This window comes from Lathamus discolor, chromosome 2 (assembly GCF_037157495.1).
Source record: "Lathamus discolor isolate bLatDis1 chromosome 2, bLatDis1.hap1, whole genome shotgun sequence".
NCBI classification, from domain to species: Eukaryota; Metazoa; Chordata; class Aves; order Psittaciformes; family Psittacidae; genus Lathamus; species Lathamus discolor.
This window is the reverse complement of record NC_088885.1, coordinates 75,491,244-75,503,152: the sequence shown is the minus strand read 5'-3', so window position 1 is coordinate 75,503,152 and position 11,909 is coordinate 75,491,244. Positions and strand designations below refer to the sequence as shown.

At 49.0% G+C, this 11,909-nt stretch overlaps 1 protein-coding gene across 4 annotated transcripts in view; it reads left to right on the top strand.

The window, feature by feature from the left end:
• The window catches only part of TNFRSF11A (TNF receptor superfamily member 11a), a 35,575-nt gene continuing 23,666 nt past the window's right edge, over window positions 1-11,909 (top strand). For 3 of the 4 annotated variants that reach the window (XR_010610077.1, XM_065667519.1, XM_065667517.1), the window contains exon 1: window positions 1,108-1,402. Coding sequence is in view for 3 of the 4 variants with exons in the window: in XM_065667519.1 (XP_065523591.1) it covers window positions 1,343-1,402 (60 nt within the window). In the remaining variant the exon portion in view is untranslated. Of the gene's footprint in view, window positions 80-1,107; window positions 1,403-11,909 lie in introns of those variants that run through there. The other variant, XM_065667518.1, reaches the window with a different exon arrangement.

The window sequence follows — 11,909 nt, the reverse complement described above, 5'->3', positions numbered from 1 at the left end:
TGCAGAGATGAAGTGAAGGTCATGGCTCACGGCTCTGAGAAATGCTCCTCTGTGCAGAAATCCCACCACAGCAACACAGGTAAAGGATTTTATTGGGTTTTAATGTTCTCCTTATCTTTCACATTTATTTGTTTATTTGCAAGTGTAGAGCAACCTGTAACTGTTTTGGTTTTTTCCTGGTCAAGGGTTAAATCTAAATCCACAAGTGAAAGAACAACTTCCTTTTTTGTTCAAGTCAAGCACACTCCTGGCTTATTTCGCAGCAGCGTATGAGCACGGGAGGCAGGGAAGGTGGTGTAATGCCATGGCTGGCTCTGCCAGATCCTCAGCCCCCATAGATCGGCGCTGCCAAGCGGCACTGCCCTGTCCTGCCCTACCACCGAGGGTTCCAGCTCCTCTTGTGAGACAAGGGGCATCATGTGCTGTGCCCAGGCTTGAACAGCACAGGCAGCTGCTGCTGGGCCAGTGGTGCTGGTGACGAGTGTGTTCTGGGGTCAGGAGGCTGCTCTGCATTGCCCCACGTTGTGTTGCAGGGACTGGGGCCATCCATGTGTAGTGTTTGAGAAGAGCTCTCGAAGCTCATCTTCTGCTTTTCTTCCCCCTGGAAGCAATCCCACCCTCCAGCTCTGGCCATCAGCCGAAGCACAGGATGCAGGGGGGCCTGGAGCTGTGCCAGAATGCCCAGGCTGGCATGCACAGGGCTGCTGCATGGGATGGGATAGAGCATGGGACAGGATGGGAGGCTTTCCCCATGCCAGGGGCAGGAGCCAGCAGGAGGGTGGTTGCACCAGGGTGGGTCAAAGAGTGAGGTGGGAAGCTGCCCGAGGCCCGGGATGTCCTCTGGCAGCGTATGGCAGTATCCAGAGGTGGTGGGGAGAAGGCAGCGGTTGCAGGCAAATGCAGGGCAAGGGATGGTGCCAGGTGAGAGGAAGGCTGGGATGGGAGGGCACAGCAGGTGGGAGGCAGATGGATGGGTGTCCCTGCTGAGAAGGACAGGGAAAGCCGTCTCCATCGGCAGGAGGAGGGACATGGGCATGGTGACTAAACTTCTTGTAAAAGGGGGTGGAGAAGGGAAAGGGAGGGACAAGAAGCGGGGGGGAAGCCTGCATGTCAGGGCTGAGGAAATGCTGTGGGAACTGCAGCCAGGCACTTTTTTTTTATCCTTCTTCTTCTCTCTTCTCCCCTCGTGTAGCTGAGAGGAAGGAAAGGAAGAAAGAGAAGTAACTGGCTCAAATGTGCCTCGCTCTGCTGCCGGGGCGCCGGGGCTTGCCTGCAAGGATCTAGTTTCTCTTCTGTGGCAGGAAAAGGAGCCACGGGAGGAGGCAGACCCGGACACCCAGACATGCCCGTCCCGTCAGGCCGCTGGCTCCTTCTCCTGTGCCTCGCTGCTGCTGGCAAGCAGGTAAGGGTGCGCTGCCAGGGCGAGCGGGAGCAGGGGGAGGCGGGTGCGCATCACAGCCCGGGGAGTTTGCCTCCTCGCTCCGAGGAGGTGGCGAAGCCGGGTCCCGCGGCGCCTGGCCCCTCCGGCACGGCCAGAGCGGTATCAGCACAGCAGCTCCGCCGGGCTTCTCCTGCCTCCTGGTTGGTCGGGTTTTGGTTTTGGTTTCCCCCGCAGCTTGGCCGGTCTCAGCCTTCTCTCCCTTCTCTCAAATCAAAATAGCCCAAACCCAAAGTTCCAAAGGAAGCCGGAGGATGTGCAGGGAAAGCAGCCCGCTCCTGCCCGGGGAAGGGTGTGAGAAGCCAGAAAATGTTTCCAGTGAGGTCGCTGAGGGATATAATTTGCATGTGGAGTAAAACTAAGGCAGACTCCACCCTACCAAACCCATGTATACAAGAAAGCGTGAGCACTCTTGTTCCTCCGATGTAGGATGAGCCCAGCTGCAGCTTTCCAGCGTCCCTCGTGCTCTGACCACCCCACCATCCCCAGTGCAGGCACCCCTGTGCGGCCCCGGGATTGGGGTCCTTGCTGTGAGCCCCTGGAACACTGGGGCCCAGATCTGCTGTGTAACCCTCCTGGAGGTTCACGTGTCGCTCAGGACAGAGCTGGGAGCCAAGCCGCAGCCCCAGGTCAGCGGCCCCACAAGAGCAGCCCTTTCTTCGTGAGAGGAAAGAACTGAGCAAGGTTTGGCTCTGTGGCTGTTTGCAAACAGAGTGTGCTCATTTTGCAGCTTCGTGCAGTGCCAGGTGGCTAATGGTCAGCGTGCTTTACGGTTGGCATCATTGCTGGTCTTCCCCTGTCTTCAGAAAGACCGCTTTCTACAGCCAGCTCTCGCTGAGCCTCATGAGTGGCGCACATCGGGTTTCCTCCAGTGGTTCAGATTCGGAAAACAGAATCTTGCTTTGCTCGAAGTGTACATCATAAACATGACTCCTCTCCCTTCAGGTTATTTAGACCCCTCTAGACTGGCAGACTGTCTGCGGATCCTACAGGCACTTTATTTCCTCCATTAATCAATGTTTGGCACCCTCGCTACCATTTGCATGTCTTTCATTTGAATGTCTACTATTTCTCTGGGTCTCATTAGTCTTGATCAGCTGTGTTGCTTCAAGTGCCTCCCTCACTCAGTGCCATAACTGGGCCATGGCTGTGTTCCCTGAGAACAAGGTGCAGCTTCATGAAAAACACAAGTTAAGGAAACAAACCAAAACAAAAACCCTCTGGTGTCTACAGCTTACAATTTGATGTCTGACCGCATAGTCCTGACAGCCCTTCCTCTGGATCCCTGGTCCTAAATATGTTGCCTAAAACCACACAGGCCTTTTTTCCCCCTCTAAAACATATGTTTAGTTCTGACCATCTTCCCTCCTTAGGCTTCTCTTCAATCGCTGCTTCCCAGGTGCCCTCCTTATGTATGTGAATGAGCCCACATGATTCACAAGTAAAGTTACATCATGGCTTTCAGGTGGTTTGTCCTGTTCCTCAGTACCTGCTGTATCTGTCTCCCTGATGCACAGCCCTGGTGTTCAGGACTGTGATCAGCAGACCTCAGTGTTCTTCATACCTTTGCTTCAGGTCACTAACTATTGCAATTTGCTTCCTTCTGGATCCATTTGGGTTTGGGCAGTTGTTCCCTTTGGAATCTCCTTACTGCCTGGAGCCTACTCAACTCTTGACCACACCCTGGAAATACGGATTTCCATCCTATAGCTCCCAGCATGTTTTGGATACCCTGAGGTAGGACCCGGGAGGACAGGAGGAGCTCCTCATTATTTCTCACCTCTCGATTCATAGCTTTTCAGAGGATGCAAAACAGGGAACTTGTCTTTATTTGGGGTTGATGCATAAAGACTTTCCACTGCATTCAACACGTGCTTAATTCTGAGTCTGTAAGTGGTTGCACAGGATGCAACTTTCCATGTCCAATGCTTTGGGCAAGCAGCAGTACAAAATAGTAGGGGATAAGTCGTACTTTGTCAAAGAACCCATTAATCTAATATTCCGTATTCTGATAACCTGCAAGGCAAGCCTGGAGAGATGCTGCTCCCAGGCAGCCTTTCAGGTTCTCCTTTGTTTGACTGATATGAACAGTGCTTTCGTGTGAGTGCTGTTTTCTGACGGAGCATATTGTGAGAGTAAGTGTGGCAGGGGTGAAGTTCGTACAATGCACTTGTTCGAGTTGATAACATGGCGGTGTAGTGGTAGGGCAGCAATATTTGCAGTGTATTTCCTGCAAAGAATGAGAAACTCTTGGAAATGTAAGATAATGAATACTCACAGTTCTGCTGAGAATAGGCATGATCATCGTCATCATTTCACCAAGGAGGAAACAGGAACAGAGAATTCGTGACTTGCTCTGGGTCACACACTGAGCGTGGAGCAGCTCTGCTGGGAGCAGGGCTCAGCCCTCCTTGTCTTGTGCTTCAGCCACAAGATGATCTTTCCAAGTGGTTTGTCTTGGGCGCCTGTCAGAGGACACGGGCGTTTGCTTCCTGAGGTACCATCTGCTCAGCTTCTTCGTGCAGAGCAGTCACATCCCTTTCCTTGCTTAGCACCGGTGAAGAGCATAAATGTTTCTATCAGATGGGAGTTCAAGCCTGTGGGAGTGTGCATTAGCAAATATGCAATAAACCAGTTACCTGGTTTAATGACAAGGACTCCTCTTCCCCTCTGTGGCAATGGGATGGGTTCTTCCACTACTCCGTAATATTTACTTTATAGGGCAAGTTGGCTCACTGAAAGCATCTGGAATTCTTTGTAAGATAGAAAGAATTTGGCCAAAATAAAGATTACTTTTAACTTCCTAAAATACACACTCTTTATGATGAGGGAGGGGGGTGAAGAGCTTAAAAATGCCCATGCTGTGTTGTATCATGGGCTCTCCTGGTCCAGTATTCCTGCTCTGATCAAGGCCAAAGGAATTACTCAGTAGAGCAGAACTTCTACAGTATCTAATCTAAACTCCTGTATTTACTGTGTTGTTAACAGCATGGGTTTCAAAGTTACTGTAATTCAGCCAGTTCATGTGCCAAAATGCCCTTGAATTTGTATGGTTCTTGCAAGCAAAATGGGAAAGTTTTCCTTGCTTTGCTGTTTCCCCCAGCACATGTGAAAGATCTCATCTAAAAGCAATAAATATGTTTAAGAAACCTCTGCCACTTCTCTGTTCATGGTAAGTGTCACCTTCCTGATGTCATTTCTTCTTTCCCACAAATGGGACCAAAACAAACCTTCACCATATTTCAGAAGTCAATAGAATTCAAAGCTCATCATCCATCTCCAGGGCACTGACTGACATCATTTATGGTGCAGGGCTTTCTTCATACTGTGCCAGAAGGAAATAGAACAAGGAAAAGCAGATCAATCAGAGAGATTTAACTGTGGCCTGAAGGATCTGTTTCTATTGCTTGTTGATATCATCCCAAGCACCCTCAAGCTCAGAAAAGTGGAATGTAATCTGACCGCTCTGCCAGAGCCAGCACAGACGGTAAAAGGGATGCATGCAAGCTACTGCGTAGAAAATCGCAAAACCTCAAAGTGGTGCCCTCTGGCATTTGTTCTTTAATGCTATTTAGAGGAATCATATTTGAGTCACTCTGCTACGTTTATCCATCTGTCCCTTGTGGTGGAAAACCCTGCTCTACGAGGCACAGGCGTAGACACAACGAAAGGTAACCCCTGTTGCAAGGATATCCTCGTCCTGCATCTGACTGGGTTTCCCGGAGATGTTTGCGGTGACCAGAGCCACGAGGGTTCCTGCCACCACATCCTGTTACCACAGAATCCAGACCTCCTTCCATCAGGGCTCCTCTGCAGTGCGAAGGCTGCTGGACCCCTGGAGGAGGGGGTTGCTTTAGGGGCTGGTTTAGCTTACTGGAGGCAGGCAGTGGGGAGAAGAGGGAAATGCAGATGGTTCGTCATGCCCTCTGCTGCAAATGTGCTTCTTGCACAGGCTGTCCTCTTCCTTTCCACGGAAGGAAACTTGCCTGCTGCTGCTGACTTCTGCTGCAGCTGCTCACTCTCTGGTTTAAGGTTGGTGTTGCCTGCACAGAAAAGCAGCTGCTCTGAGAATGGATCATTATTACTGATGGAAAACACAAAGGCAAATATTTGTATGTTATAAAAGCAGTATAACAAGTGCTGTTTGACCAGGTTGCACTATGAACTTGGGTAGGCCTCAGTGTGTATGACACAATAGCCTGCCTGCAAGAGCTTGCCCCTTTTTATGATTTTGAGTATGGTCCAAAGCTCATATAATAGAAGAGAGACTGTTGCTGGACCTCCACAAGCAGCAGTGGCTGGGAGTCACCGGGTGGGCTTCAAGAGGGAATCCTGCTCTGTAATGGCACCCAGGGCAGGCTGCTGTTGTGCCTGCTCCATGGCAGCAGGGTTTGGCGTGATGCTCGGGGCAAATGCAAGTTTCCTGATTTGTTCATGTGTCACCACAGCATGTGGTCATATTTGTGATGGGATTCTGCGTGAGGGCTCAGCACTGCACCTGAGGAGCAACGCTGACTTAGGCCTGGTGCTCTGGCACATCCTGGTCTTTGTCCCATTCCTATGCAGCCTCCCCAGCTGCTCTTCACAGTGCTTCCCATGGTTACCTTTTCTGTTTGCCTTTCCAGGGCGTGAGTTATCTGGGCTGAGGGCTTGGCTTTCTTCGGTGTTTGTACAGCACTTAGGATGTCGTGGCTGCAAACAAAGCTAAAGAGTCATTAATCACCACAGGATAGAGCCATGTCCATTTCCCACCAAAGTCACAGGGAATTCTGCCCATGCAGAGCCAGGAAGGGAGTGGATACATCCCCCCAGCTGACTGCCATCACCCAGGCTGCAGCATCAAACCAACCCTCACCCTTATTCTCTGGGTCTCCTTCTGCCTGCAGTGGAGGCATGTGCTCTGCACCATTTGGCCAAATGTGTTTGTGGTGCTTCCCAGCCTCTTCCCTGCAATATTCCCAAAGGAGAGGCTGGAGCAGGGGCTGCTGCAGAGGATCGCAGCTCAGCGGGCAGGCAGAGAGCTGAGACCCAGAGCCATCTCTCTGTTCTGCAGAACTCGCTGGCTGCTTCTCCCCTCTTAAAATCCCAATAAGGAACCCAGGCAAGGCGGTGTTGGGTAGAAGAGCCAAGCCGGCCGGTTTAATCCACTCTGCAAGAGCTGATGAGCCAAGGAGGGAAAAAAAATGAGGTCATTCACCCTCACCACTTTGTGGCTACTCCAAAAGAAAAAGAAGTCTATAGATCTGTTCAAGAATGACAAAGAACAACATGTGTGACTGCAGATGGGTGCAGGATATATTTAGTCGGTGGTCAAAGTGGAGGGAAAAGAAAAGATCTCACATGGAAAAAAAAATACCGTAAAGTTTTGTTAGGCAGCCCGTTAATCTGGGATGCAGATAGGGGAAAATGTGCTACTAGGTTCATATGAAGTCCTAAAAGTTGCTTATGTAGCATGCAAAGGAATCTATTTTGAGCATGTTATTTTGCTACAGCAAATAGCTTTGCCTTATGAGCATCCTGTTCTTCGTCATGTTCTTTCATTGGTCAGGAGCAAGGATGTGATGATTCCTTGAATTTGCTCTCACAGAAAAAATACTCTCCCCTGCAATACCACATGTAGCAAACCAGGCTGCTCATGGAAATGAGCCAGAGCCCATCCAAATCAGGGAGGAGTATTTCCACCTACTTCACTGGTCCGTGGTCCCCAGACAGTGCCTTGTGGTGACACCTAAAGAGTAAATGACCCAAGTCCTCAGTCCTCTAATAAAGGCAGCAATTCCTTCACGATGGAGAAGGTGCAGATCTGATCAAGCAATACTTACTGTAATTCACACCAAGACGAAAGGGTCTGTGGGTATTTATATATATCCCTATTATACAGCTACTGTCCAGAGTAAGGGCTATGGCCCTATCACTACTCTTTGTAATTCTGCCTGCAAAATATTCAGCATTTGTTCCACGTGGAATGCTAAAATCCAAGAGAAGGACACCAAAGCACGGAATTGGGTGGTGAAAGCAGGCTTCCCCTCTTCTGTACAAGCTTTTTTATTCTCCCTGGCATCTCAGCTAGGATTGCAGTTTTGCCTCACAGTGTAAGAGATTAATCATGGAATCACAGACTGGTCTGGGTTGGAAGGAACCTTAAAGCTCATCCAGTTCCAAGCCCCTGCCATGGGTGGAGGCACCTTCCACTAGACCAGGTTGCTCCAAGTCCTGTCCAGCCTGACCTTGAACACTGCCAGGAATGGGGCAGCCACAGCTTCTCTGGGCAACCTGTTCCAGTGCCTCACCACACTCATAGTAAAGAACTTCTTCCTAATGTCTAATCTAAACCTACCCTCTTTCAGTTTAAAGCCATTCCCCATTGTCTGATCCTTACATGCCCCTGTCCCTCTCCAGATTTCTTGTCGCCCCCCTTCAGGTACTGGAAGGCTGCTATGAGGTCTCCACGCAGCCTTCTCTTCTCCAGGCTGAACAGTCCCAACTTTCTCAGCCTGTCTTCATACAGGAGGTGCTCCAGTCCCCTCATCATCCTTGTGGCCCTCCTCTGGATTTGCTCCAACAACTTGCTCTTGTGTTGGGGGCCCCAGAGCTGAGCACAGTACACCATGTGAGGTCTCACAAGAGAAGAATAGAGGGGCAGGATCACCTCCTTTGACCTGCTGGTCATGCTCCTGTTGATGCAGCACAGGATACGGTTGGCTTTCTGGGCTGCAAGCACACTGCCGGCTCATAAGTTTCTCATTGACCAACACCCGCAAGCCCTTCTCCGCAGAGCTACTCTCAATCTGGTCTCTACCCAGCCTGTGTCTGTGCTTGGGATTGCCCTGACCCACATGCAGGCTGGAAGGAAAGGTACACAAACAGATATTTTAGCATAGAAAGTCCCCATTGAACTTCCAATCTGACATCCAGGAATAGCCCAGCCCAAGAAATCTCTCATGGTCATTTATTCATTAAGACTCAACTTCAGTTGATGAAGCATAGAAAAATAATCTGCAGAACTAATTTGCTGAGCACTGCTGTTGCACCTGTTTAATCCAGGAGAGATTTGCCTTTGCAGGCCTTTTTACAAGAACGTCTGGGTATCAGCTTTGTTAATGTCATTATTCTGCTGGGTTTATTTCTGTTTGCTATGGACTGTTGTCTTGCTGCCAGGCCTTTTTGTTACATGTTTTGGTTTGGTTAGCCTTTGGGTCTGTGCTTTCTGATTCATCTTTAAAATATTCTATCTAGTGACTGTTGGTCTTTCAATTGCTGTGGCAGTGAGGACGTGTAGGGTTAAAGCATGAGGTTTTGAACAGAGCACAATGTGCAGCTGCTGCTGACCACCCAGCCGATGAAAATGTTTGGTGTAGCCTTCTGGCTGTTGTATGCAGATGATTGTCTCTGAATGATGAATGCTGTGCACATGATAGTGAGCTTTCAGCCCACAGAAGAAAGCTGGCTCATTCACAGGTTCCATAAGTAGCCATTTCAGCCTTGCCTTCTGTCGTCTCCCATCTGATACACCTGAGGTTCCTGTCTGCCTTACCCACACCGTGCTGCTGTGAAAAGTGGTCAGTGCAGCACTTCTCCTTCACATAGTCTGCTGGCTAGAAATAACTCTGGTGGGTTTGAGCTTGGTGAGTGGTCCTTACCGCTGATGGAGCAGCACCTGTACTCAGGTGTTTGCTTTTTGTTGTGCACTAAAACACGGGGGGCAAGGGAATAGTCAGATGGGGCACTGTTTGCCTGCTTTCTGGCTGCAAGTTGCTGTTTTCTCTTGACCTCTTTTACTATCAGTTTTATCCCTCATGTTCTTTCTGGCCACTCTAGGTATTTGGGCTCTAGTAGGGTTTCAAGGACCTATTTTTTAACAGTGAAATAGTATTTAGGATTTAGCTGTTGCCATTTCCCGGATATATTTTAGCACGTGGTGGTATTTCTGTGATGTGGTTTACTGGTCACTGGAAAATTGACATCACCAAAGGCATCTCATTCACAATCTAAGATTTTTATGATGAATTACAGACCTGCAAGCAAATAACTGGAATTGCAAAGCTGAGACTTCTGTGCTTCTTTGATCCAGTTTTTATTGACAGTGGAGACTCTCTGTGAAGGAACTGTTGCATTCAGCATCCATGTGATTATGATTAAGCCTTTAACATAAGACTCCTCTTTCCCCTTGTAATCCCAGAACTGTAAAAATTTCCAGCATCATTCACTGTGCATGTTTCTATTATGCACCTCAGTAGAGCGCCAGGGAGCACCAGCCGCAGAGCAGCACCCATTGAAAGCCACATTCTAGTTTTATTCTTCAATAATTTTCCATGCAAGCCTCTGAAATGGGCAACAAACTGCAGCAATCTGGGGTTTGCTTAGAAATACTGAAGACCCAGTTCCTCAGGTAGGAGGCTGGAAGGCTGCGGGCACACAACCAGTACCTGCTTCTTGTATTTGAAGCGAACAAAGCAGCAGGCAACTGCAGAGGCCATCCTAGCCTCTGTATACCAAGTATACCTAACCCAGTATACCAAGGTGCTGTGTTTGCAGGGCTACTTCGGATCAAGAAATGGCGGTCAAAGCTCAGTCCCCTTGACAAAGGCAAATAAAGCCCCAAATCCACAGAAATATTATAGTTCTACAGCAGGCACCTCAAAAGCAAGTGGTTTGAATAAACTCAGGCTCCAAAGTACGAAGAAGTGTTGTGTAAGGCAAGGACAGACTGTAATTGTTTCTCCCATAGGTACTTTGGTTCTATAATACTAAATGGGGACAAAAAATGTGCTTTGCCCTGTGAACTGGTGACAGATGACTTGAATACTGTCCAGCAACAACTACAGTGATCAGGAAGGTGTCATCTCAGTATAGTTACCCCTTGACGTGTCCCTCCACATCTCAGGTTTTTTGTAAAACTATGATTATCACTAATGAGCAATCCCCACTGAGGCCTCAGGGTCTTATTCAGAAGTGACATGGGAAAAGGACTGTGGAAACCCCCGAGCTTGTTCTTCCAGATTTTTTCTTTTAAAGGAAAGAGGCCCATGCAACTCTATCTTCTCTGAAATGTCTGTCTGGACGTTCATCTGAGCGAGAAAGTAATTTTAGCATCCATGACACACAGCTTCTGCAGCCATCCGATTGCTCAACGGCACAAAGAATAAATATTTCCTTAAGCCTGAGGACAGGAATCGGAACGCTGCTGGTTCCCCCTTCAGAAGCACCTGTGTGTGTGTGTTTTTTCAAGGCCCGAGTAACAGAGTGGTGCTTTGTAGCTCTGAGTCATCGCAGCTTTCCAACCCTACAAGCACAAGCACACTCTTGCTTGGCGTCCTTTTTAACAAATAGGCAAATAAACAAAAACCGGCAAAGGGCTGAAGGTCTGCCTGCAGCTCGACACCAAAACAGTGTTCTCCTGCAAACCTTGACATGATCATGCCTGCTTTCCCAGAGAAGTCAGTGGTGCTACTCATGTGCTCAAAGGGTAAGCAGGTATTGGCATGCTTTACCAAACTGGATCTGCAAGGCCTGGGGGAGGTTTGTCTTTTTTTGCCTTCAATTATTCATCTGTCAGATATACTTGTTCTGAGGTAATGTTGATTACCTGAAGGTAATTAGAAGACAAGCTGACTGGAGTTAGGAACTGGTGCAATCTGTGTGCTTTGCACAATTTAAAAGTGACAAGTTAAATTTACATAGGATACCTGCCTAGAGCGCTTTGAAGCAAATGGTGGTGGGATTTAATGGGCAGCTTTATCAATAGTGAGGCAGTTAAAGGAACAACCAGGTTGGGTTTTGTCTTACCACTTCAGAGGAGGTTGATGCCAGCTCATTCATCGAGGCCCCCTCTCTCTCAGTATTGTCCAAATCACTGACCCACAGGCCAGCAGCCGATGAGAGGAAGGATGTTCCAGGGGTTATGAGGCGAACTTGAGACTTGGGAGACTTGGTCTGGTTTCCTGTCACCTCTGTGAAGCTAGCTGGCCTCTGGGTGCAAGTTCCTCATCTGCAAAATGAATTACACTTCCCCGTCTCAGAGGGACACTGTGGCGGGAATGCGCTGGTGACAGTGAAGCATCAGGTCATCGTGCACGAGTGCATCTTAGCTGCCAAGGGAAGCCAATGTACAGTTTGACAATGGGACATGCACAGTCCCCTGCAGAAGAATAAACAAGGGACAACCCAGCTTCAACGGGGCTGTGTTAGCAAAAGGCCCAAGTTCAGCTCCCACCCTAAGAAAATCCCAGGTTGCTTTTGTTTCCTTTCCTATTCTCTCTCCCCCTGCCTCCGGTATGCTTGGCAGGCCCAGCCAGTCCGTACCAGTGCAAAATCCCTTGCCTCTGGTGGGAGGCTGTGTTCACGTGGGGGTTAGCACAAGGATACCGAGAGCCTTGTCTTTACAGCACTGAGCGTAAATCAAAGCGGGGAGAACTGTAGCTCTGTGAGTGCGTTGGCTTGTGTGAAAAGGGGAAGGACACAGTCGCAGAAG